The following is a 27873-nucleotide window of genomic DNA, read 5'->3' as shown; positions in this document are numbered from 1 at the left end:
GGGGAGGGGTGCTATATTTAGAATTCTGCCTAGAATGCTAAAGAGAACTTTTCTACTTTTTTAAAGATGTTATTTACTTATTTGAGAGAGAGAGAGCTTGAGCAAGGGGAAGGGGGAGAGGGAGAGGGAGAAGCAGACTCCCTGCTGAGCAGGGAGCCAGATGCAGGACTGGATCCCAGGGCCCTGGGATCATGACCTGAGGTGAAGGTTCAAGCTTAACTGAGCTAACCAGGTGCCCCACTTTTCTTTTTTTCCCCACCTTTAATATATTCACTATAGATTTTTGGTAGATACCTTTTGATAGATACTAAAGATAGCCTCTTTTTTGTGTGTGTGGTTTAAGATCATTTGATTGAGGGGTGAGAGGCAGGGAGAGGTGGGGGGCAGCTACAGCCCCCTGAGCCCCACCAGGGGGAACAGGCCTCCTCCCCACCCCGCAGATAGTCTCTTTTTATCCACAGTAGTTTGCATCTATGTTCTTAAATGGGCATGGCTTAAAATTTATATTTACGTTTTATTTCTCTGGGTTTGAATATTAAGGTTATACCAGTATCATCCAGCGTTGCATTGTTGTCCTTCTTTTTGTCCCCCCATTAGTTCTCTGGAATAGTTAGCCTGGAACTGGGATTATTTATTCTTTGATAATTTAATAGTATAGAGGAGCGGGGGGAGAAAAAAACAACTTTACCTCTACACGCTTATGTTGAGTGCCTGGGGCCTGTGAATTAAACGTACAAAAGACAGACTAACAGAAGAAAAGCATACAAATTTTAATTTTACATGCACAAGGGCTCCACAGGAAAATGTGAAAACCCCAAGCAGTGTTTAGGATTGAGACTTTATATACGATTTTGATGAAGGGTAACTCATTGCAGAAAAATGGCTAGATAAAGGAAAAAAAGATACAAGCTTCTAGGGGCCATGCATTGTAGGAAGAAAATATATAAGGAAACTAAGAGTAGAGGAGGATTATCTAGGTAGACTCTAGTCCTCTCTGGAGTTCTCTTTCTGGTACTGGGATGGACCCTTTTCTGGTACTGTTTCTGGACCCTTGAGACACCGTCACAAAGGGCGATTTATGCCCTGCCTTTACGCAAAGGGGAGAAGCAGAGAGTTGTTCCTGCATCTGCTGTTTCTCAGTTCCCTTAAGTGCAAAATAATCCTTATGCCAAAATTGTATATTTTGGGGTGGCTTATTCTGATCTTCTTCAATAGTCTTTATCAGTAATATCATCTTGCTGCTAAGGTGTGTATGTGAGTACGCGTGTGCATATACACTTCAGCCAGCACCCCCAAGGCTGTGCACCTTGGAGATGTGCTGTGGATGTTGTGCTCACCTTATCCAAGGCTGATAATACTTCTCCATGTTTTATATTGTTCTTTCTATTGATCAACTATCTTCTCCCCTCTTTTGTACTTTATTGGGCTTATTGACTTTTCTACATGACTTCCTTTTTTTCCTCACCCTTTATTTGTTTGGGAGTTTTAAATTCAGTTTCTTTTTTGTGACTACCTTTAATGTTTTAACATGCATAGTAGACTTAATGATGTTCAAAATTGACCAATATCTCTCCTCTCCTCCCTAGCAGTCTTTTAGGACCCTGGAATGCTTTAAGTTGGTTTACCCCATGTGGCATCTTGCATATTGTCATTTTTATAATATTTTTTAGTTCTTTTTTTTTGATACCTCCAAATTAGCTACTATTTATTATTGTTATTGTTGTGGTTTTCTTTAAGAATCTATTTATTTATTTCAGAGAGAGAACACATGGGGAGAGGGGGAGAGGGAGAAAATCTCAAGGAGACTCCCTGCTGAGCAAGAAGCCTGATTCGGGGCTTGATCTCATGGCCCATGAGATCATGACCTGAGCCAAAACCAAGAGTCAGACACTCAACCAACCAAGCCATCCAGGTGCCCCTTATTGTTGTATATTAAAAAAAAAAAAACAACAACAACAAACCCAAACCTTTAGACTTTATTTTTTAGAGCAGTTTTAGGCTCATTGCAAACCCCCTCCCTTATTGTTGTATATTAAAAACAACAACAACAACAAACCCAAACCTTTAGACTTTATTTTTTTAGAGCAGTTTTAGGCTCATTGCAAAACCCAGCGGAGGGTTCAGAGATTCCCCATGTACTCTGCCCTCATTCATACACAGCCTGCCCCATGATCAACACCCCCAACCAGAGAGCTGTGTTTGTTCCATTTGAAGAATCTCCGTGGACGCATCACTACCACCCAGAGTCCACAGTTTACACTAGGGTTCTCTGTTGGTGTCGTATGTTCTTTGGTTTTAGACAAATGTATAATGACATATATCTACCATTATAGCATCGCGTAGAGTATTTCTACCACCTTAAAAATGCTTTGTGCTCCACCTATCCACTCCTCCCTCATCCCTGTCCTCCTCCTACCCTGACAACCACTCATCTCTTGATTGTCTCCATAGTTTTGCCTTTTCTGGAATGTCATATGGATGAACATATACAGTCTGTGTTCACATATAGTCCTTTCATTATTGACTTCTTTCACTTAAGTGATATGCATTTAAGGTTTATTCGTGTCTTTTCATGGCTTGATAGCTCATTTCTTTTCAGTGTTAAATAATATTCCAGTGTCTGGATGTACTAATATCTGGCTATTTATTCATTTACCTGTTCGAGGTCATCTCAGACTCCCAAGTTTTGGCAATAATGAATAAGGCTGCTATAAATATCCTTGTGCAGGTTTTTGTGCAGACATAAGACATATTTAATATTATATTTTCCATGGTACGTCTGTTGTATAAAGCTGTGTTTCTGCTTCTTTGTATGTTCACGGACTCCATTTATGGTGTATCATTTTCTCCTGTCACTTTTTAGATCAGTACTTCTCTGGTGGAGTATGCTTTTCCTCAAAGGATTCCCAGGGCCTCAGATCACGGGAGAGCCTGTCAGTGGGGTTTTGCATCTGTTTCTGTAAGACCCCTTTATAGAGATTTTAGCTTGGAACCGATATTTACAGTCACACCCAGGTTGGGATTTTCCAGCCCATGCAGAAGCTAGAAATTCTGAACTGTTTGAGGTGAAAGCCCATGTTTTTTGTTCTTCAAGCATTTTTTTTTTTCCTCCAGAAACCAAGCAGAAGCATATAATCATCCTTTTTGTCTCTCTGTGCTGCTGGATGGATTTTTTTTTTTTTTTCCTAGTCCCTCCTCTTCTACCTAGGGACAGAATTTCGTGACTCTTGCATTCATAGAATTTCACCTCCTTCTCATGGGGCAGAAAGCCTCCTCTTTGCCCCATGTGGACAGTCACACCTAGAACCTGTCTGTGGGACCTTGTTAATAATCCCTAGGCAGCATCTGAACCAGTTTTGGTGTTTCAGCTCTGGTTTATAGGTTCCTTATCATGAATGATCCCCTTTCTTTGTTGCAAGCTCAAGTGTGCATTTAAACCCTTTTGCCTATTTCATCTGTCATTTCTAGGCATTGTGGAGGGAGACTTTGGTTTTATCTTAATCTTTAATCTTGCTGGAAGCAGACATAGCTCTAGGAGAAATGTAAATTTGCACAATTGTGCTTGTGTTCTGTCTCCAGGGCTTCAGCAGATCCCAGGCGGTTCAGCCTCTGCCCAGCAACAGGCAGTGCCTCTCCAAGGTCCCTTCCCGGAGCTTCGCGAACTCCTATCTCTTTCAAAACTTGTGATTGACGTTTCCACAACTTTGACAATGAGACGTAGCTGAGCTCAGCCTGACTTATAAAAGACAGATCTATAGGAGAAGCCCAAATCGGTGGTCCACATTTCTCACATCTCTCAAGGGTGGATTGTGATGTGTTGCCATCAGGATTCCCTGGGGCACCAGAGGAAAAAAAAATGCAGATGCTTCTGTTTTGCTCCTGATTTGCCTGAATCAACTCTCTCAGGAAGGGCTGGTGAAGTTCCCTGGGGGATTCTTAGTCATATTGTAGTGTGAGAATATTTGTCGGGGGTGCCTCAGTGAGGTGGGGATGGTGAAGCCAAGTGCAAGCCTAAGAATCTTTTGGGTAAACGATTTCCTTTGAGATGGATAGGCTATTAAGGAAGAGAACCAGGTTCTTAGGTTCTCCTTGAGTATAAGGTAGGGGAGGGGGATTCGGCTCATGGTTTATCAGAAGTCTTGCCTATGCATGTGATTTTCTTTTTGGGGGGAAGGGGATGGTTTAAAGCCACTTGATGACACGAAAGACAGAAGGGAAAGAGGACAAGAGAAAAATCTAGCTGAGCATTATTAACTTCCTTGGGGCTTATGCTAAAATGTTGCCTGAGTTTCAATTAGCAGAGCACCTTCTTCCCCATCCCTGGTTGATCATGAGTTGCCATGGCAGCAGGCACACTGCTTTCTGGACAGCCCTCCCCTGCTACCTGCTTCTGGCACAGGCGGTTCTACAGTTTGGCTGAGCCCAGACCCGACTTCTCTGTAGGCTCGGGGCTGCAGTGGCATAAAGTGGGACGGATTTTGGCGGGGAGATGAGAACCTGCCACTTCAGGTGGTTTATGGTTTCGGGAAGATGTGCCAGGCAGCTCTGTGTGGGTCAGATGTTCTGTTCCAGCTCAGATGCTTTGGCCTGGATTCAGGAACCTTATAAGCAAAGGTACAGCAGGTGATCCCCTGGGCAAGCACAGCTCCTTGTCGCTTCCCTTAGGCACTCACTCACGCAGTGCCTGTCTGTGGATTTCCTTTGCTTGAGTCCTCCTGGAACAGGGTTTTTCAGAGTGGATTCCATGGGCTTTCTGCACTGACACTTGCTCCCACGTTCCTGGTTTGGAAAATGAGGAAGATTATGGAATCGATCATTCTAACAGAAAGTACGAGAGGGGCAGCCCGGGTGGTTCAGCGGTTTAGCGCCGCCTTCGGCCCAGGGCATGATCCTGGAGACCAAGGATCAAGTCTTCTCCCTCTGCTTCTCTCTCTCTGTGTCTCTCATGAATAAATAAAGTCAGAAAGAAAGAAAGAAAGAAAGAAAGAAAGAAAGAAAGAAAGAAAGAAAGAAAGAAAGAAAGAAAGAAAAGAAAGAACAAACAAGAGGAGGAACACGCTTTGGGCATAAGGTGATGTGTTTGCTTTGGTGCAAGGTGAGCAAAATGTAAAAGCCCAAGTAAAGATTGCCAGTAAACACTTGCCAAGAGATCTGGGCTAGACATGACAAATTGGGAGTTCATTCTCAATGGGTTTCCATTGTATTTATCTGGATCCTTTTTTCTCCTCTAAATTATATTCCCTAGAGTGCCTGTCACATCTGCAGACTCCTGAGCCCTGCTTGGGTTCTCCCAGAAGTTCCAAGAAACTGCACTTTAAAAAAAATTTTTTTTAATGTGATTTTTGTAAAAGTCATTTAGGTCATACATATTTTTTAAATTTTATTTTATTATAACCCAAGATCCACCTTCTTAAACAAATTTCGAAGCATGTAATCCATTATCGTTGACTTTGGTATGATGTCGTACAGCAGATCTCTCCAACTGATTCATCTTGCTTAACTGAAAGGTTATGCCCATTGATCAGTAAGCGCCTCTCTGAAAAATATGGAATGCTTCGCCATTTTGGGTGTCATCTTTGGACAGGGACCATCTTCTTGGTATCTTTCCAATTTTACTATACACACTATCGAAATGAGGTGATTTATTTATTTATTCGTTTGCTTGGGTATATATATATATATATGCACGTAGTTTTGCATCTCAAGTTTGAGAACCACTGTGGAAGACTATACACTTGGCCAGGGCTCAATTAAGGTCGTCTAGCATCCAGCTGCTCCCTGACAGCTCCCAACACACAAACACACGCACACACACTTGCACACACACATATGCACACACGCACACACACACGCATGCATGCATGTGCATTGCTTCGGTCCCGCACCTCCCTGTGTAAGAGCTCCCATGTGGGTTGAGATAACTGGCACTCCACCTTCCAACCCTCTTTGACGTCAATCCTTTTTTACGTTCATGGTCCATCATAATCTGGACGTCGCTTGGAGAGTCTGTCTTTCTGAAGCCTTCATTTTCAGCAAGGCGTTTCTGCTTTTCGCAGAAGCTGAAGGAATACAGAGCACTCACCAGCCACGTGTCTCCCTTTTTCTGAACCTGGATGGCATTTGTTTTCCCACTAGAGACCAAGCCATTCTTCATGTGTCCCTTGTGGTTGCTGTCTGAGTAGGAACAGCATGAAAAGGTCCGTTCCCAGCCTGGCAGACATTTCTGCTCTGCTGCATTTAATCTTATCATTTCACCAAGTGAGGTCACCCTTGAACATGAGGGTGGCACTGATCCTACAGGTAAGCCCCACTCCATGTGACATCCCAGGGTTTTTATTCCTGGTATCTCAGAACCAGGTGTTTTTTTGTTTGGTTTGGTTTTTTTGCTTTGCTTTTTGGCTCCGAGCGACCTCACATCAGTACAGATAGCTTTGCCCATCAGTCTTCTGTCCTATCTGACCCAGCTCTTCTGCCTCAGAAGGCAGAGGGCTCAGGAACTAAGCTTCCCACACTGGGGTCCACCTGGGGCATCCCCCAAGGCAGCTGGGCATCTGGACGTAGTCCCCCCCCCTGGGGTCCTTACACAAGGACAGCCACCCTTTGAAGATGTGGTAGCCCTCCAATCCTAACCAAAAATGGTAGAGGGGCACCTGCGTGGCACAGTTGGTTAAGCATCCAACTCTTGGTTTTGGCTAGGGTGGTGATCTCGGGGTCCTGGGATTGAACCCTGAGTCAGGCTCTGCATTCAGCATCAAGTCCACTTGGGATTCTCTCTCCCTCTCCATCTGCCTCTCCTGCTTGTGCTCTCTCACTCTCTAAGATTAACAAAAAATCTTTTTTTTTTTAAATTTATTTGGCAGAGAGAGAGAGAGAGCACACAAGCAGGGGGAGAGGCAGGCAGAGGGAGAGGGAGAAGCAGGCTTCCCACTGAGCAGGGATCCTGACATGGGACTCAATCCCAGGACCCTGGAATCATGACCTGAGCCAAAGGTGAACACTTCACCAATGGAACCACCCAGGCACCCCCAATAAATAAGTCTTTTTAAAAATTGGTAGAGAAAGAGATGTGTCTTCCTCTAGGGAGCTGCATTGGTTTCCAGAAACCAAATATCCCATCTGAAACTAATGATGTGCTATATGTTGGGTAATGGAATTTAAATTAAAAAAAAATTATTGTTAAAAAAAAGACAAAATAAATTTACTCCTGGTCATTCCCCTTCTTACTTCTGTTGATGGCAAGTCTAGGGAATAAAGAATGGTGCTCATTATTCTCAGCAATTAGCTGTCAGATGCTATTTCACCAAAATCATTATGTTTCAGTTTCCAAGGTGAATTTCTAAAAATTACATGTCTATGATTTTTAAAGATGTTAAATTTAGAAATGGAAATATAATGGCTTAATGAAATAGCATTGAATACATAATACTTATAGTGTACAGATCATGTATGTATTTATGTATGTGCATGCACAGTTCATCTCTCAGTCTGTCTATCTCTCTATGGATAGATTATAAGTAATCATCCAGCACACTTTAGGGATGCTAGCAACCTACCTTATTCCCATCTCTTTGGTTGTAACATTTTTTTAGGAAGTGCAAACTGGTGTTAATGTTAGTCTAAGTAAACTACATTAAATGACTAAATCTGCTATTCAAAAAAAGAAAGAATGAAGGAAGGAAGGAAAAGGAGAGAAAAAAAAAAGAGGAAATTACTTTGTATTCCAAAGCAGAATGGACCACCCTAAAGGGCACCAGCCCTCTCCTTATATTGATGGAACATCTCTATTATCTTTAGCAGCTGGTGACCCTTTATGAAAGTTGAAAATGTCAACATGACTGAATCTTTAAAAGCACTCCCAGTACAGCCAGAGCACGGCTCTACTCCGCAAACACAGAGTATGGGGATCTGAAGGTATTTGAAAAATCTGCACCAAATCCTATCATGATCTAATTTTTTTCTCCCCTCCTCATGGCCTCCTGCCCTTTTGGATTTTAGTTAAGAACGGATTAAGTGTACCAAGCACGCCATTAGCCTTTCTTTTTATATTTGTGTAAATTCAATACAAGCTCACTGCGGGAACCACGAAAGTATGCTTTGTGTCGTGCTCGAAGCATGCCAGCCAAGGAGGCCTGTGTCCACTCTCATCTACGCCCCACGATAGTCCCTTAGGGCAGGTAATTTAGCTCCCCAAGTGGCAAACATGGAAACTGAGTTATAAGGGGTAGGTACCAAGTGACAGCTCCAGAGACACATAAGCAGGAAATGGTTGGGCTGGGAATGCGGGTTCTCGATTCCCTAAAACCATCCTTCATTTTCCTTCTCATGTGGTGACACCAAGAGTGCTCTGTGTCATTGCTCTGGGAGAAAATGGAAAGAGGAAAGCCTGGAGAGATAAGAAAACAGGAGTGTGCCAGAATGTCACCGCATGGAAAAGATGCCCCCAGCCAGCCTGCCAGCCACTTAGGCTGTGTCGACCTTGCCCCTCCCTGCCCACACCACCCTGGCATCTCTGATCGTCCATCCCCAGGGGAGGATTGGGAAAAACTACCGGACCACCTCCAATCCAATAAATTGGTGATAATTTGCATGTGGACACACATGTGCATATTCCCTTTGTCTCTCTCTCTCATACACACACACATGCACACACACACCCGTGCACACCCATGCACATGCCAAAAAGGCGAATAAAAGGAAAACATCAGGGACTCATACCCCTTGCAGCTTTCTTCCCCATTATTCCTGGCAAGGTGGCTTCCTTGTCCGAATCACTTTTACTGATCTGGTGAACAGGGAGTTGGTGGCAGAGGTAGCAGACCAGTACCAGGGCTGCCGGGCATGTTTGCCATGTGCCCCTCTGACGGCACCAGCAGGTTTTTCTCTTCCCAGCCCATCCCCCCCCACCTGCGAGTCAGACCTTGGCCAAAGTTTACCTAAATACGGTGTGACCTGTGTTCTTTTTTGTGTGTGTGAAGGGCACCCATGAGTCTGGGAGAGTGGCTTTTCTGTATCGGTTTGGTCCCCGTTCTTGTAGAGCTGGTTTTTTCTTAACAGAGTCGGTGGCTGTGCTGGTTTACCTTTGCACTCTATCTGAAATGTTTCTTGAGCAGATTAATAGCATGAGAATATTGCTTGGAAAATAATTAACTAATTAAGAAAACAAACTTTCAGAGACACACGTTTAGCTGCATTTACATAATGTGTAAGTTATTCGCATCTCAGTGATGTGTGAATCTTAGCTCTTGTAAGCCCAGGCTGATGGGAAATCAGCCCACCCAGCCCATGAATGTCCTTGACGTGGCTTCGCCTTTCTAGATTTGAAGGGCTACTCTAACAACAGAGGTTCTTCTCCACCTGTAAGAATACAGGTGCTTCTGCCCTGTGCAGGTTCTGTGGCAGAAGATACTTTGCCACCACCCATCCTCTCCCCCCAGACAAGAGACTCTCTCTGCTGATCCCTGTGGGGTGCTGTGTCATTTGCTCTCGCCCTCCCACCCTCTGTCTGCTGGAACGTCTTCCTGGATAGTAAGCTCATCTGCTAAGATGCAACTCATCCACTTGTCCCACCTCCAAATAATGCCTTTGTTATTCTTCATGTGGCTCTTCTTGAATCTGACCAGTGTCTAGGAGGCTTCAGTCTTGGCCAGGGTGGGCTTTCTCGAGGCAAAGGAGAGGACAGCATAGGACGACACGGTGCCTACTTGGACACGCTGGCCTTCTCCTAGACTCCTCCTGAACCTGCTCATCTCTGGATGGGCTTCTGGACCGAGTTGAAATGTGAGTGGCCAAGGACCAGGACTGGCTGGGTTGAGAAGATGGGCTGCTTTCTTGGGCTGAATGGTTAATGTGGCCAGCACTCATGACCAGAGGACCGTGTAGGGAAGTGGGGATTTGCACTAGGTGAGAGGGTGGCCCCGAGTCTGAGCCTGTAGGTCAAGTTTGAGTGAGTCCTCTTGACCCTTGAATGTCTGTTCCATTTTGCAGCCTGGGGTGAAGTATAAAGAGCTAACAGTCACCTGAAGCTGACCAATTAATTTGGAATCGCAGGGTTCTTGCAGAGACCAGGGGGAAGCAGGGCTAGGAAAATACGAGGTGCTGAAGAGCAGAGACTGTCAGGAGCGTTCTGCCCAGGGGGGTCTTGGAAGGGTGCCTGACAGCATGGGGGCTGATGAAATGGGGCATTCTCACAGCCTGTTGCTGGGAAGGATACTGTTGCTATGTGACCCAGTGGTTCTCTCAGGCCAGCCAGCGGGGGGTACCAGCTGCATCAGCTCCCACCCCAGAGCTTCAGGGACACTCACTGGCAGCCTTCTCCCTGGGAGGTGCATACCTGCTAGGTCTGCTGCCAAGGCTGGGAATCTGGCTTTTTAAAATTTTTCAGGTGTTTCCAACCTGAGGCCTGTTTCCAGAAGCTCCAATCCAGTCCTTTTAGGAGACTTCCCCGGCAACAAGTCTCCTCCAGCAGGTGCATCCTCCCAAAACCTCTTCCTGTCTCTGCTTGCGAGCAAGCACAGGGAGCTCTGAAGCTGCAGCAGGCACAGGGGTTGGATGCATCCTGAGACACCTGCATGGTCGAAGGAGACTTTCTGCCCCAAATGCTCTGGGGAATTAGTAGGTCGAGGGGTTTTGGGTTTTTAGTGGAAGTGGAGGCTCTGCCGGAGGATAGATCGTGGTGATGGGAACGGCTGGAACCAGGCCTAAACTCACAATCAGGAGCTCAGGGTGGGACACTGTCCTGCTGCTTTACAGCTGGATCATCCCCAGGATCATTCAGTAGCCAAAGGCTCCCTATTTCAGTCAGACTTCTGTCGATTGCCGGTGGCAGGAAGCAACTCAACTAGCCGAAGCCAAATCTGCTTTGAGTTGCTCACTAGTGGGGAGAGGTACTGAGAGTCATGGAATTAGGGGGTGTGGGAGCTATAGGAATAGGCCTCAGGTCTACATAGGGAGGGCCAAGGTCCATGGGGTAGTATCTGCAGACCAAGGGCTCTGACTGGCTGGCTTGAATCATACAGTTCAGCCTCTGAACTGACCACTGTGCTCTGCAGCCTCAGTCAGGCTTGGGGTCAGCAGTTGGGTTTACAGAGACCTCAGGCCAAACACCCAGCCTTCGCTGTCTGAGCTCTGAATCCACTTTAAGATACAGTGGAGGCAGAGAGGAATAAAAACCCCACCCTTGTTACCAGTGAAGATTGGCTTAGAAGCCACAGCTTTGATGTGTATCAGAGTGGGATTTGTGAAGGTAGACTGCAAAATTAGGCCAATTTACCCACCAACTCACAGATACACGAGGGGACTCCTGAACCTCATAGCATAGAGGCCTAGGCCAGAAGTGGGGCACCATGGCCCTCACATTCATCTCTCAAGAAACTCACTGTCTCCATGGGGAGGTCTGGAGTGTGGAACAAAAGGCCAGATGTATTTAGGGGCAAGTTCCTCCTCATGGAAACAGGAATGGGGAAGAAGTATTTCATACACCACCCAACAAGGAGTAGACCAGTCAGTTCCATAAAGGAGGCAGAGCTGGGAAGAATGGCTGGGCAGCTAGTTGAAAGGGAAAATGTTGAGGTAGGTCGCTGAGCTAACCAGTTCCTTACCTGTAACATAGGATTTGAAAGAACCCACCTCATAGGGTTGTTTCTAGAATTAAAGAAGATAAAAAGTTGGGGCACCTGGGTGGCTCAGTGGTTGAGCATCTGCTTTTGGCTCAGGGCATGATCCTGGGGTCCTGGGATCGTGTCTTGCACTGGGGTCCCCGCAGGGAGCCTGCTTCTCCCTCTGCCTGTGTCTCTGCCTCTCTCTGTGTGTCTCTCATGAATAAATCAACCAATCAATCAATCAGTCTTAAAAAAAAAAGATAAAATTTCTCCAGGTGGCTATACATATGGGGTCTTGTGTGGTGCAGAATAGGAACTTAGTGATAGTTGAACCTGAATCAGGGAGGAAAAGGAGGTCATGAGGCAATGTCCTGAGGTCCTCCTCTTGGTCCGCCCTGTGTCACAGCAGGGTTGGTGATCACATGAGCCTTTGAGAGTTAGATTGTCCTTTCTTTGGGTTGTCATCTACTGTCTATGGAACTGCTCTTCCCTCCTCTTTTTTCTTTTCTTTGTCCCCTGGTGAGGATGAGGTCAAAGTAGTGTCTTCTGTTAGGAGGTACCTCTAATAGTCTGCAGAAATAGTCTACAGTGAGATTTGTCTGGTTCCACCCACTGCACAGTGTTTCCTGGAAATCCAGGTGCACTGAACTCAGGTTGGTCCATTGGTTTTTCCAGCCAGGCTGGTCCGGATGGGTGATGCAAAGCTCAGAGTTTTGGGGGAGAGGACAGATAATGCTTGCAAAGGTCAAGGCAAACCATTGTATGGACACCACGAGGGGGCCTTCCCCATAGGATATGGCATTCTGTCTTGGTGGTCACTCTCTGGACCCTTCTTTCGAGTTAGCCAAGCTGACCAGTGACTTCCGTGGTAATTCACACGTAGCTGGATTATCCACACCAGCTGCTGGGTGGATCCAGATAATTAATTCCCTTGGGGAACAGAAAAGCTTTGGAACAATTCTCATGAGGGCCACTGATGACCAAGAGATAGGAATCTTAAAGAAATCTTAAAAATCCTGCTTTTAATAGTCTGTATCAGCGGCCAGCAGAGGACAGCCTGCAGGCTAAATCTGGCCTGCTACGTGTTTTTGTGAAAAGAGTTTTACTGGAACACAGACATACCAACTCCTTTATATATTGTCTTGGCCTCCGTGGTGCTCCAACGGCAGAGCTAAATAGTTTGCCAGAAAGATGGAATGACCTACAAAGTCTAAAGTATTTATTATCTGGACCTTTACCAAAAAAGTTCGCTGACCCTCGAGATGTGTGTCCATATGATAGGCATTTGGATAAATAAATGCTGGTCTGTCAATGGATAGGATGTTTCAGAACGAGGGTCTTAACCCTAAATAAAACCATAAACTCTGAAAATATGCACAAAATGCTCTGTGTAGACGTGTGGGCATCTTTTTGGGAAAGAGCACCGTTGGCTTCCATTATCCATTTCACAAATATTTAAATTTAAATTCCACAAATATTAAGTACCTCCTCAGTGCTTGGCACTGTAGACACAATTGCGAGCAAGATGAACTCAGGCCCTCACGGTGCTCACAGACCCAGCAGGTGGTAGACATGCGCACAGACAGTTAAGCAAGTGGATCCATGAGAAAATAGCTAAATATCATGGAGGCCAGGCTGCAGAGGAAACTCTGCCCCCCTCACCCCTGCACACCACCATGTGCATGTTCTTTCTTTTTTCTTTTTTTTCTTTTTTAATTTTATTTACTTATTCATGAGACACACACAGAGAGAGGCAGAGACACAGGCAGAGGGAGAAGCAGGCTCCCTGCGGGGAGTCCCATGCATGACTGGATTCCAGGACCCCGGGATCACGCCCTGAGCTGAAGGTAGACTCTCAACCACTGAGCCACCCAGGTGCTTTCTAACATAGCATTTAAATTGAGCCTGAAGAAGGAAAGGCTCAGAAACCACCCCGAAGATAACATTTATATCACGGAAGTCTCAGAACAATAAATATTGACCCTCACAAGTTCAACAACCAACATTTAGCCAATTGTAAAGTGCCCGTTTATAATTCCTGCCCGGCTAGCTTTTATTACTCTCTGCCCCAAAGCTCACTGGAGACCTGGAAGGTAACTGGTTGTGTTGGACTTTGAAATGATTAGGACAATCAACCTATCTCTTCTTCTTTTTTTTCTTTTTTAAAAATTTTATATTTTCATGAGAGACACAGAGAGAGAGAGGCAGAGACACAGGCAGAGGGAGAAGCAGGCTCCATGCAGGGAGCCTGACGTGGGACTTGATTCCGGGTCTTCAGGATCATGCCCTGGGCTGAAGGCAGGCGCCAAACCACTGAGCCACCCAGGGATCCCAACCCATCTCTTCTTCTAATAAGAAACAAGTCTTGAGTGTATATTCTTGGTTCTCTGCTGGGCTACTGGAAATCCTACACTATTCCCCACCTTACCTCTAGCAGGTCGTGGAAATTTGGTTGAGAGCCAGTATGTGGGAGAACGTATTATGATCTGGAGTATATTCGCACTTGACTGCTACGTGAAGTCACATTTCAGAACTGCAGGATCCACCTAAATATGTGTGTCTCATCTCTACGGATACAGTATAAATATAAAGAGGATTGTCAGGATTTTTATGAAGGTGGTCCTCTCTGGGCAGTGAAGGATTTTTTAGTTCAGTTTCCTTCTGCCCTCATCAGTATTTTCTGCATTTCCTATAACGTATGGGGAGTTCCTGTATTGTCAGAGAATATTTTAATACATTTAAAGGGGGGAAATACTGCTTTTCATTTTAGGGTACAAAGAGCAGTCGATTCTGGGCAAATGAGTTTGCTCCTCACGTACTGAATGTTCTCATTTTATGAACAGTTCAAACGTGCCGTCCCCTGAAGCTCATCTTGGGGAGTTTCTTGCACTGGAAATAGCCTCTCTCGCTCCTACTCACCCTGGATGAGTGATCATGGAGGTCAGCTGTGGCAGAGCTTAGACTCGGCGCTGGAAGGAGCCCTGAAGTTTACCTAGTGAGCTCATTTACCATTGGAAGAAGCTAAGACCTTTAGAGGTTGGGACTTGTGTAAGGTTATATACAGAAAACTGGGGATAGAGTTGACCTGAGAATGCTATGCCATGGTTTAATTCATTTAATTGTGGCTTTCTAAAGAGAGCAGGAAGCTTGGTGCCAATTTCATATAGACCAGTGTATCAAAGACATGGGTGTCCAAGGATGTGGATAAGGCTCCCCTGTGGTAGTCTCCCCTACTCATTCCTTCCCTCTCTCCCTCCTTCTCCCCCTCCAGTGGCTTAGCTTCTGAACTCCTTGACTATGTTTGGGAATCTCCCTTCCTCCAATTTTGGGAGTCTTGGTGGAAGACAGGGCCTATCTCTCAGGATAGAAGTTGGGCTTCCAGCCTCTCTTGCAGCTAGAGCTGACCTTGGCTTGGCCAGTCGGTTGGGTCTGATAGCAAAGACATTCTGGCAGGACTGACTGGAATTCAGTGCCAGGGACCTAAGCTGGGGCATTTGATGGCCAGCACTAAGGACAGAAGTGCTGCCACAGGGGTATGTGGTGGCATTTTGGTGGAGCAGGAGTCCTGGTCTCCCTTAGCTCTGTTGGGGTGCCAGGGTGGATACTGTGGCCTTCTGCGGTTGGTTCCATGAGTCCCCCTCCTCCTATACTTCTGGTTAATTGACATGGCTTCTGTTGCCCTTCACTGAGGCCTGTGCCTGATAGACTCTCCCTGTTGAACATGGACGTGGACTTAAATTCTCCCTAGCATCCAGATAAAGTCTTGGCTCTCTGACCTTCTTGTAATAAAGACAACAAACCATAAATCCTCAGACTTATGCTTATCTTTTCCTTTCCATGTTGTTATCTCCCATGATTACCCTGCATGCCAGGGTCAACTGTTTGTATCCTGAAAAGAAAGAAAGTCCCTCAAACCAGAAATGTTTGTGCAATGTGAGTCTCACGGGAACTTTGATTCGCACTGTGTTTTCCATTCAGTTGCATGGCCTGTGGCAAGAGGAAGATTTTGTTTCCTCTAGTAGTTTGTGGACTATAGTGCTCTTAGCCCTGGCACATGTGTGCTGTCTTGGATATAGCAGCTGACAGCATTCCTTGTTAGGGTCAGGTTCGGTTCCTGGTGACTAAATCCTACGACAAGAGAGGAAGTTGGAGATATAAAAAGACGGAGGATTTATATAGACATAGATTCTGTGTAGACCCTGCATAGACCCTATGGGACCCTATGGAGGTGCTGCATAGATCATGCATAGACCCCACAGAGACCCTTCTAGACCCTGCATGGACCCTACAGAGACCCTGCATAGACTCTACAGAGACCCTATACAGACCCTGCATAGACCCCACAGAGACCCTGCATAGACCCTACATAGGCCCTGTATAGACTCAACATAGTCCCCACAGAGACATTGTATTGACCCTGCATAGACCCTACAGGGACCGACAGAGACCCTGCATAGACCCTAATAGACTTTACATAGACCCTGCATAGACCCGACAGAGACCCTGCAATGACCCTACAGGGACTCCACAGAGACCCAGGGAAGATGAGAAGGTACCTTGATTTTAGGGAATTAATTTTTCTCTCAATTCTTTGGCTGGTGGTTGTCTTTCCTTATGACAACGGACCATATCCTGTCAAAAATAGGATTGTCATTTGTTAAGGAGATGAAGCTTTCTATCAAGACAATATGATGACTTTTCACCTTCTAGTCTTAAATTCCTTTGCCTTCCCCACTGTTTGGCAGAGTCATATGTATTCTTAGGTCCGCAGATAGAACTAAGGATCCAGTCTATCCCTGTGTATTACCTCGATACATCTAACTGGGCAGTAATATTTGGAGTGACGTAAATATAGAGAGTGAGGAAGTATACCTGGATTAAGTAGTACTTATGCGATCTAAACCATTAATTTTCAAAATTCAATCTATATCAGAATCACCTTGGGGGTGAGGGTGAGAGAGGGCACATGGCAGATTCCCGGGCCCCCCTCCCACAGGTTCTGATCAAGGAGCTCCAGGATGGGCTCCAGGAGTTGGTGTTTTATAATCTCCCACCGTGACCCAGTGATGGATGGTTTTTCCTCCGACTTGGAGATACAGTGGTCTAGGGTAGTAATCTTCATCCTCAGAATTAGAGAGGATGATATAACAGCATTACCTCAAAGGGGGAAAGTAAGCCCAACAACTATTAGGTTAATATTGGCTGTTGGACATGAGCCCTGAAATGGGTGCTCTTCTCCTGGACGCCTCCTCCCTGATTTGATAAGTGACAACCATTCAGTGAAATGTGTGGCTCCCATCTTTCTGTGGTCGGCTGAGAGTCCTTTGCAAAGCTCTGATGAGCACTGGTGTTCTCCAGAATGCCCTGATGACCATGCTGGGACTTTTTTTTTTTTTTTTTTTTTGCAGCAAATATCTTTCTCTGGTGACTCCCCCAAAGCTATCATGATCTCTTTCCCACGGGGGCATTTGTGCTAAGCACACACATGATGCAGGGTGGGCTGAAAGCCAGAGAGAGGGCTCTGGAGCCCACTTGGGATTTATTTTTAGACCACAGTCAATTTACCAGGAATGAGTTCATGTTGATTAATGGGTTGGTTGTGCCTTCAAAGCAGAAGCGCTGACCTGGTAGGTGGATGTTTTAATCTTATTAGAGATTTTGGCTCCCTTGACCAAGAGTAGAAATTATTCCTTTTAGATATTTGGAACAAGCCATGTTTTAGTGAGTGGTTTGCTTAATAGATGAGAAATCTTTTCGCTAAGAGTGAACCCATCTCTTCTTCTGATGTACATTTAATTTTTACCAATTACACAGATCTGTTTGTGTCTGTGTTGTCGCCAAGCAGTAGCTTGCTTAATTGTAAGCATCGTAGGTGAGGCGTGGATTACTTTCAGTGCCCGGGAACGATGGACTGAAAAGACAAGATAATCAAACCAGCCACCTGACCCAGGCAGCATTTATCCCTCTGATAACTGTGTGGCTCGGGATCTTTAGAATGTAACTAGAAGAGCTGTCTCCATTTATCAGAGATTGTAAATAAGTTTTGCATCATATTTCTTAAACTCCAGATGCTTCTCTGCTCAGAGATTAGTAACTGAGCCTAATAAATGCTTCAGTTATCTTTCCATGAGCTTTCCTTCATCTCCATTAGAATCTTTTCCTGCCCTGGATTACACCCGACCCGTGCAATGCCTCCTTGGACAGTTTTGCACTCAGCGTGTGGCTGCTTCCAGAGTAGAGTGTGGTCAGTTTGTACAGCCTCATATAGAATGTTTGCAGAACTGCAGTGTTGCTCACAAGAATCCCGGGGTCGTTAGATAGAAAGAAGATGAGGGAAGTAAGAGAAGCTCTCACATACCCTGCTTTAGAAAAAAGTGGTGTTTCATTTTGAGAGAAAAGTAGCTTTCAGGACCATACAAGCTAAGAGCAGAAACGAAGGAAATGACCTCCCCGCACCCCCCCTTTTTTTTATATAGGCACTATGCTGTCTTGAGAAATGATAGAGGAACTTTTAAAAATGCAGACTAGAGGGGTGCCTGGGTGGCTCAGTGGGTTAAGCAGCCAGTTCTTGGTTTCGGCTCAGGTCATGATCTAAGGGTTGTGGGATCAAGCCCTGCATCAGGCTTAGGGAGTCTGCTTAGAGGATTCTCTCTCTCTCCCTTTCCTTCTGCACTTTCCCCTGTTCATGCTTGCATTATCTCTCTCTCTCTCTCTCTCTCTATCATTTAAAAAACAAATCTTAAGAAAAAAAAAATGGAGGCTAGAGCCCCAAGTTGGCCAGGTGGATATATCAGTCTGGCGTGCGAAAACACCTGCTGCTCTCATTGGCCGTCGACAAGCAGAAGTGGATCACAGGAAAATAACTCATGTCTGTAAGGAATTAACTAATCATGTATCATTAAAAAGGCCTTGTTTGGACTTAAGACCTTTCACAAAAGAGGAAAGAAATATGCCTAAAATCCTTAAAAATGTTCAACCTCACCTGTAGCCAAAGAAATACAAACTAAGGGAAATGTCATTTCCTTTGTAAGAGAGTATATTTATTTTTAAATGAGAAATACCCATGCCGACGAAGAAATGCTGTGATGATAACTTGTAAACTCTACTCACTGGAGCGTAAATGGCATGGCCTTTCTGGAAATTAATTAGCCAAATGTATCACAGCCCTCTGATCAACACTTCCACTTCTGGGAATTTTGTTCAAATTCCTGATTGTTTATACAGGTGAAAGATTTTGCAGTGATATTTATAGAAATAAAATTAGAAATAGCCTAAATGCCCAACAGTATGGGAATGCAAATAATAATTTGTATTGCTTGAAATGCCTGTAAGAGTTTTCAATCACAGGGGAGAAATGCTTATGTTATATTTAGTGAGCACAAAAAGCAGTCTCCAGTTGTATCATATGATATCTCCGTTACGTAAAACCATATGAAAAAGCATGGAAGGGGGCGCCTGGGTGGCTCACCCGGTAAAGCATCTATCTGCCTTCCGCTCAGGTCATGATCCTGGGGTCCTGGGATCAAGTCCCTACTCCGAGGGGCGCCTGCTTCTCCCTCTCCCTCTTCCTGCCACTCCCCCTGCTTGTGCTCTCTCTCTGTCAAATACATAAATAAATCTTTTAAAAAAACATGGAAAACAATGCACCAAACTCATATATATATATATATATATATAATATATTATATATAGTGATGCGATCACGTGTGATTTAAATTTTCTTCTGTTTATTTTTAGGGTTTCCAAGGTTGCCTTGACATGCAATCATATTTGTAGTCAGAATGAGGTTACTGGCAAGAGTATGGTATTTGGAGCACCTGCCCATGGTGAGGTGGGTCTAATGGCTGGCCAGCCCTGCCTTGACTACTGAAGCCCATCAAACTTCTTAAATGGGCAACAGGGGGAGGGGCTGAGGCAGAAGGAGAAGCAAACTCACTGCTGAGGAGGGACTCCGATTTGGGGCTTGATCCCAGGACCCTGGGATCGTGACTTGACCTGAAGGCAGATGCTTAAAAGACTAAGCCACCCATTTAAATGAATGGCATACTGCTGGCTTTATGCAGGGACTTCACATTCGCGGCATATATGCTGGCGTTTCCAAGGGCTTCTGGAGAATCTAAGGACACTCGTGGATGAGTAGCCTTATGGGGGCTCAGGAAAGCTAGGGAACTTCTCCCAGGGGCATCATCTTGGCTATCCTATTTCCATCAAAAGAGAGACCATGTTCCATCGCAAGCCTCCAGCACCCAAACCTTCCCAGTTCCTCACAGCTGAGTCATGTCTCAAGTGCCCAATGGGTTCTAAAGATGGCATTTGAGGCAAAAACAAATGTTGAAGAGTCAAGATTAACCCCTTGAACATCCTTTTTCTCCCTTAAACCACCAAGACTTGCCCCTCCCCCAGAACATCAAAAGCCAAGCATTAAATTTGCTTTACCATTGCAACAAACACCGCTCTCTTTCTGGGAACTCGAAGCCTAAATCACTTTGAAAAGATAGTGGAGAGGAGAAAGAGGGCGATGGATACATGAAGAGGATTTTCATGGTTATCTTCAAAGGCATATCCCTGCATTTGCCATTTGTAAAATGCACCTGCCGTACAGCTCCACCTCAGCTCAATGTTAGCTAACCAGTTGTTGGCCACGTGCAAGATTCAACGATCATTGCACTAAGATTCCCTGTCTGCGATAGGAACCCTTCCTCACATGCTGGGGTGTTTCCTGGGATAGGTCAGCCCTATGCTTCCATGGTATATATAAATCATGAAGCCATAAAACAGTGAGCGCCTGCGGTCAAGAAGTTACTTTCCCTGGGCCGGTGCCCATTCTGGGCGGGAGGGAGCAGAAGGAGTTTGCCCCCGTGTGGCAAGACGGGGGCACTGCCTCTTTTAGCATCTGGGTAAGAGTGGCCATTCAAACTTGCATAGAAAGAGATGGTTTTGCAAACGATGGGCTCAGAACTAAGCAAAATTCCCTCAAGGCTTTAAACACTAGAGTCACAGAGGCTGAGATATGTAGGAAATATTTCTAGTTTTAAGTGAAAGAAGTAGAATATGAAACTGTACGTTAAGATGTGTAATCAATAGGAATCGCTGACATGAACCGTGCTTTTTATGTGCCAGGCACTATGCCAAGCACTTTACCCACATTTTAGTTCTCATAGAAACCTTACTAAGAAGTTAGGAGTATTAAACCCATTTTAACACAAAAGCACTGAGACACAGAGACAGCATCCCCCTGAAGCCTTATGGCTAATGATTGACAGAGCCACAATCCTATGGTTGGCAGATCCCTGATCCCATGGTTGACAGAGCCACATCCTGTGGTTGGCAGAGCCATGATTTCATGGTTAACAGAGCCACATCCTGTGGTTGGCAGAGCCCTGATCCCATGGTTGATAGAGCCATATCCTGTGGTTGACAGAGCCACATCCTGTGGTTGGCAGAGCCCTGATCTCATGGTTAACAGAGCCACATCCTATGGTTGGCAGAGCCCTGATCCCATGGTTGACAGAGCCATATCCTGTGGTTGACAGAGCCACTTCCTGTGGTTGGCAGAGCCCTGATCTCATGGTTGACAGAGCCACATCCTGTGGTTGGCAGAGCCCTGATCTCATGGTTAACAGAGCCACATCCCATGGCAGGCAGTGCAATCCTCCATCTATTCTCTTCACCATTTGCACTGACTGCAAATATGCAAAACATGAATGTGCATGAACTGGACAAGGGGTAGGAACAAATGACAGCCAGTGTGGTGAGGATATTGGGGACTTTTTCTTTAATCCAGTTACGTCTACCACTTTATAAAAGTATGGATGAGTGTGGATAGGTTTAGAAATAGTCATAGCCTTTAGTTCTGGATGTCTTTGAGCTGAAAGGTCATCTGTCAAGACTGGGAGAACCACCTGGCTCCTTCTTAAATTTTCAGACTGTCAGGAAGGGCCTCCATGGTCCTTGACTCCTCTATGTGCCACGGTTGATGCTAACCCATGTCGAGTCATTATTTCATGTTCACATTCGGCATTAATTACGTAAAGGAAGTCATGCTAATCCCAGAAATGATTAAAGAAACAGAACCAGATTCTTCACAAGCACTGTCACACTCGTGACAATAATTGAATTTCTTCCCGCAAATCAGTGATTCTCTGGGAAACCAGAAGAAAGAAAAAATATAGTTAAATTCTCCCCTCTCCCTGCTTTTGATCTTGTTTGTGCATGTATAGTACATCGTAAATATGTAACACTGACTACTCTTCATTTTGTGTTTTGTAAATGGAGTTTAGAAAGAAGACACTTCTCCAGAGGTTTGAAGTTTTCTGTGCTCAGCAGAGGAGGATTTGCCCATTTGTGCTAATCCAACCAAATCATTTCCATTGATGTCTTGGGGATGTTTTTAAAGCTCTCATGGCTGGTGATCTGTTAATTAGTGTTGCCGCATTCACTGGGGGCGGAGGTTCCTTCATTGGGCCCTATTAGATTTGGCCGGTTACATCATCAGACGAACAGCAAACATCCTGTGTCCCTGCAGGGACCAGGCCCATGGGTTATGAAAACAAGGGTTAATGTAGCGTTTGTCTTGCATGATGTTCTTGGTCTGAAGTCCTTGAAGCCAGAAGGATTCAAAAATTTTTTCAAAGTCGTAATTTTTTTAAAAAGATTTTATTTATTTATTCATGAGAGATACAGAAAGAGAGGCAGAGACACAGGCAGAGGGAGAAGCAGGTTCCATTCAGGGAGCCCGATGTGGGACTCAATCCTAAGACTCCAGGACCACACCCTGAACCAAAGGCATCTAGATGCTCAACCACTGAGAAACCCAGGTGCCCCGTATTGTTTTCTTTTCTTTTTCTTTTTCTTTTCTTTTCTTTTTTTTTTTTTCTGGAGAGAGGATCATAGCTTCCACCTTACTTTCAAAAGCAGTTGCTGACTCAAAATGGTTTATTTAGAGTCACTGATCTAGAGATGTCAGCACTTTTTGCTTCACTGGAGAGAAGGTCAAACCCTGAAGGGGACAGGGCCTCCCCAAGGCAACAGGGTTCACGATGGTAGCCTAGATTGTGCCCGCCAGACCAGGGGTGGCTTTGCTCTATGATACGATGTGTTGGGATGAGAATCACACGCATGATTGTGTGAATGTGTCACATAAGTTCACCCTGTGATTCAGCGGGAAGAGGGAGCCTCCGATGGGTCTGTTTGTTCCCCTCCGGTCCTTCTCAAATGCAGCAGTGCTGTGCCTCCCCAGGAAAGATGAAACTGGGGGACAACCAGCTGGCCCCAGCAGTGGGTCCCTTCTTTGTGTAGATTCTTAGATGCTGGAGCCTAAATTTAAAAAAAAAAAAAAAAAAACTCCTTTGATAATGGGGAGCTTTGAAGTCTTTTCTTCTACTTTCCTGAAAGAATTGTAAACCCCGTGTTCCTTGCTTGATGTTAATAACTATTTTCTACTTACAGCTGCTTTACACTTGGAAATAGTAGAGCTATTATTATGAAACACTGTTTCCGTGCATCCTTTTCAGGTTGTCTATGAATGGTAATGACTGTGGACAGGAGATTTCCACTGGGCCTTTCCCACCTCTGGGGTCATGGGATGCAAGCTCATGAGACCCTCTCTGCACCCTGAACATTTCCAAGCTAAACATCTGGGATTTCAAGCCCCCAAATATCATGGCAGTGACTACTCTCACCACCCTTCAGATCACCGTGGCAGATCACCGCTCTACCCCTCTGCCCCCTAGTCAACACCAGGACCTTGGTTAAGAGGTCTCTTCTAGAGTCAAAGACCTGGCTTGGCTCCTGAATCCATCTAGGACAGGTGATGTGGGGCTGGGACCAGTTATCTCCACCTCTCAGCTCTTTAAGCTCCTCCTTTTTGGGGCCTTCCGAAGGATTGAGGAAAAGTTCTTAGTACCAGGGCTTAGTTGGATGTCACTGATGCCATTTTGCGTTTCTGAACCGACATGGGCTGTTCCATCTCTAAATGTCCTTCCTCTTTGCCAACTCTTGCTTTGAGTGTCCAGACCTTTCCCCTCTCAACACATCTCACAGGTTCTTGTCACTCTGGCACACCCCATCGCCCCCTCCCGGGCTTGGCAGTTGCCTCCACGAGGTGGTCATCCTTTGCCCACAGCGCTGGTGTTCTACTCTTGGTGTGCAGTGGTTGGACCTGCCTTGCCAGGAGAGGTGAGAAGATTCATTGCTCAGGAGGCATCCGTAGTCTCTGTAGTGATTTATTTGGACTAATTTTCCTCATTGCAGGCTCATTAGAGGCTGTTACCAAATGGTGGCTTATTTGCTTTCAACAAGCGTGTCAGGTGTTCACCGCCCCCCTCCTGTGCCCATGTCCCACTAGGGGAGGCACCAACAGCAGCTTTCACACGCTGGGGCCCCAAGGCGGAATGTGCAGCTCTACTTCCATTAACAGCTCTTTCTGCTTCTCGATCGTTCCTATTAAACACTAGTATGCCGCCGGAATTCCCTAATGGTGCCCCCATCTCCGTTGCTCACTGTGCATTATTTGCAGGAGATTCAGAGTCCAATCCTTCTGTGACCCTGACAAAATTCAGAGATTGTCGGAGAGTCTACATTTCTGCCCTTAGATTGAAAGGAATTATTCATATCATCCCTGTCTCTTCTCTTTTAAATTGTAAAATCCCAAAGGGAAGAGTGGCCTCCCCACCCCCGACCCCATCAACTCCCACTGGAGAGGTAGGTCAGGTCTGTGCCCTCAAAGGAAGCCCAAGGAATTGGTGGTGTTTTCCGACTGGCCCAGGAAGAAGGCGAGCACCCTCCGCCACCCCATGCCTTAGTTCCTGGGTGTCGCTCGGGCCTGCTTTGCTTGCGCTTTTATGGATTCGAGGTCCCAGATGTGTACTTCAGTTTTCTGACCAGCCTCTGCAGCCTGAGTCATCGAGTATTGTCAGCTTAAAAGGTGTAAAAAAACTCCCCCCGTGGGTGTCGAGAAACACGTGTGCAAACGTGCACGACGGCTGTGTGATATGTGGGGTGCCAGGTGAACAATCCCGTGCTTGTGTGTGTCCACACACACGAACACACTTGGTGTGGAGACTGCACAAGGAGTGTTTAGCTTCATCCTGTGCAAATAGTGTCTGGGAGGAATCGCCTTGCAGCTGAGACATCAGTGTCCCCAGAGGCCAGTTATGGGAGCTGTGGCCTCTGACACTTGGGGGCAGCTGTCATTCCTGCATTTGGGGGGATCCGTAGGAGGTGCCTTCTCTCTCTGGGGACTGAGATTCAGCTGTCATGAGAGAGAACAGGTTGGGATCTGGGGCAGCCTGAGTCAACCTGCCCTTTGGCACTTGCTTCCTCTTCACGCTTACCTGTTGGATTTGAGTGAACAAAGACAAAATGATTTTCAAAAGAAGTGGGTTTTTTTTGGTTTGTTTGTTTTTGCTTTTTTTTTTTTTTTCCCTGTCTTGGAAATATAAAGTAGTGTTCACTTTGACGGGTTCATCTTAAAAGGGCAAAAAAGACCGGATCAAGTTTGCATAGGGAGAGACTGGTCTTGCTTTTTTTTTTTTTAAAAGGTTTTATTTATTTATTCATGAGAGACACACAGAGAGAGGCAGAGACACAGGCAGAGGGAGAAGCAGGCTCCCTGCGTGGAGCCCAATGTGGGACTCGATCCCAGGACCCTGGGATCATGCCCTGAGCTGAAGGCAGGCGCTCAACCACTGAGCCACCCAGATGTCCCGAGAGACTGGTCTTTAACCAAAGCATCTGAGAGGGTGAGCACCCCTACCTTGCCTTTCGCCAAAGAAGTAAGGAGAGGCACCTCCAGAGGCCCCTGGTCAGGGCCAGCAGGGTCCTTACAGTTGCCTGTTGTTTCTTAATTTGACTTTGGGAAAAAATTTTCTGCAACTTCCAGCTTAGAGATGAGAATTCTTCTGCTAGTGGAAAATGTATGGAGAAGGGAAGCAGAACCGCCACAGTTCAGCAACTGTGTCTCCCGACACAGCAGAGCATCTGTCAAGCTTCTGCTGTTTCCCACAGCCGGGGGAGCCACATTGTTTATTTTCCAAACCAGGGCACTTTGAGAGTGAAAAGGGACACGCGTAATCCCCCCAGGATGGTGGGCCCGAACTGGGATGAATGGGTGCCTTACTCAGGATGGGGATCCTAAAAACACATTCATGTGTCCTGTCTGTGACCTCTGAGTTATGACTTGCGGATTCTTATACTCACTCGTGGTGGAGAGACTTTCCTTTCCATTCGTGCCACCTCATTTCTGCAATTTGCTCAAGACTCTGCTCTTCCAGGAAGCCACCGTTGCATCCCATGCTGAGCATCACCACAGTCTGGGTGCTTGGCCTCAGACCCAGGCGATTTGCCTCCGTTAGGAATGAGCAAATGACCCAGGAGAAGACCGTGGGTAGTTGGCATAACCTGGGCTTATGAAACGACACCCTTCAAATATATCCTCCAAGGGGAAGGTTTGCAAGGAGGGTTGCCTGGTTAGCCAGTTAACTCATGAAATCATGGCTGGGTACCTTAGTCAGCCTGTGAGGGTCAGAATGTCCTGTGACACCCAGGCTGCCATTTGTCCATCTGTCTGTGTGTCTATCTGGGTGGTACACCTGCTTCCGTCTATCACCCATCAATGCTTCCTTGTGCCCTTCCTGCGTGGAACGTCAGGCTGCTGGTATATGACCTTTTGGATTGAGCATCCACACTTGAATCACCGGGCCTGTCCCCACTCCAGTACCCACCCCCATCCCCGGGGAAGGAATCTGATTGGCTGGGCCTGGCATATGGATGGGTCCCCATGAAGCGGCTTGACCAGGAGAGCGGGGTCACCCACGATGTGTGACAGCCACCACTGTCCACACCTGCGCACTTAGTAGCAGCTAAGTGCTTGCCTGCGGCCTCTCATTTAATCCTTACACTCCCCTATGGGATAGGTACCGTCATTATCCCATTTTATGACTCAGGAAACTAGGGCACAGAGAGGGTAAACAGCTTGTTGGGCACCACACAGCTGATAAGTGGACGAGTCAGGAGTGAGCCCAGCTGCCGGGCTCCGGAACCTGAGCTCCTAACCACTCCTCAGTGTCGCTTCTCCTTGGTAAGCATTGCTAGGGTGCCCCCACTTTCATCTTTTTTTTTTTTTTAATCCTTTCTGGTCCCTGTACATTGGGCACTGAACACTGTTCAGGGAGTGTTTGCCGAATGAATGAGTAAGCAAAGGAAGGGAGGGAGGAGGAGAGGAACAGAAGGTCCATTAGGAAGGTAGGAAGCAGACCAGTTCCCGGGGCGGGGGGCGGGGGAGCTTCTTCTGCTGCTACCTGCCCAAGGACCAGGGTGCACAGTTTCAAAGTACTCTCCCTGTCCCTCTCTCTCTTTGCTCAGACAAGAGCGAGAACGGCGAGGCCTATCAGAGGAAGAAGACTGTGGCCGCCAGCCTTCCCGAGGGCCCTGCAGTCCCCGAGCCTCCGCGGGGGACCCCGATGCAACCCAACAGCGGCAGCTGGAGGAGGATCGCACTGCTCATCCTGGCCATCACCATCCACAACATTCCAGGTGAGGTCCGGCCACCTGCCTGAGGGGGGAGTCACTCTGTCAGCCTCGCTGCCTGGCTAGAAGAGGGGCACCGACAAACGTGACTTGGGTCCTTTTTGCAGCGGGGAGGCTCAGGGACAGAATGCAAATCTTTCTTGACATCATTTTTAACTCACATCATTGCTGTGGGGCGCACCTCGTATAATAAGTGTGGGATGTCTCTGGTTCTGCTTTAATGCTCTTTTAAAATAGTGAGCTCCGTAGAGTTTGGCACAGGTGGTTGGTTGCCTTACCTGCCTTCTTCCTGCGGAGCACCTGTCTGGAACACCCTTGCCCAGTGGAATCCTTTTTTAGCATGCTGCGGTAGTTTGCTTTGCATCTTTGGATTTATTTTAATTGAACAAAATGTGTTGGCATTCTAACTGAAAAATAGTGTTTCATTTAGAGTAACTAGAAAACACAGATAAGCATAAAAAAGAATAAAGATATTATTTAGAACAACAAATTGAGGGAACCTCAGGAACTCCTTGAGTCACATCTTGGAATTCCAGCTCTGCCACTTACTTGCTAGCATATCTGGACAAGCTGCTCAAGCTCTTTGAGCCTTGTTTTTCCCATCTGTGAAACGGGCATAAAGCTACTACTGAGATAACCAGGACTTTATTGGCAAAATGAATTGCATTTATTTTGATACTTAAATAAGATGCTATAGCACGTGCACGCACACACAGAGACACAGATTTTGGTGCAGTACTTAGGCCAC

The 27873-nt window shown here is 46.1% G+C and overlaps 1 protein-coding gene and 1 pseudogene across 12 annotated transcripts in view; one reads left to right on the top strand and one right to left on the bottom strand.

The window, feature by feature from the left end:
* SLC39A11 (solute carrier family 39 member 11) overlaps positions 1–27873 on the top strand; it is a 358069-nt gene that overhangs the window by 193382 nt on the left and 136814 nt on the right. For all 12 annotated transcript variants that reach the window (XR_012009254.1, XR_012009253.1, XM_072781410.1 and 9 more), the window contains one exon: positions 26961–27131. Coding sequence is in view for 10 of the 12 variants with exons in the window: in XM_072781410.1 (XP_072637511.1) it covers positions 26961–27131 (171 nt within the window). In the remaining 2 variants the exon portion in view is untranslated. The remainder of the gene's footprint in view (positions 1–26960; positions 27132–27873) is intronic.
* Positions 5540–5636, bottom strand: LOC140607618 (U6 spliceosomal RNA; annotated as a pseudogene).

The sequence above is a fragment of the Canis lupus genome, chromosome 16 (genome assembly GCF_048164855.1).
Source record: "Canis lupus baileyi chromosome 16, mCanLup2.hap1, whole genome shotgun sequence".
NCBI classification, from domain to species: Eukaryota; Metazoa; Chordata; class Mammalia; order Carnivora; family Canidae; genus Canis; species Canis lupus.
The sequence above is the reverse complement of the archived record's forward strand: the minus strand, read 5'-3'. Positions and strand labels throughout refer to the sequence as shown.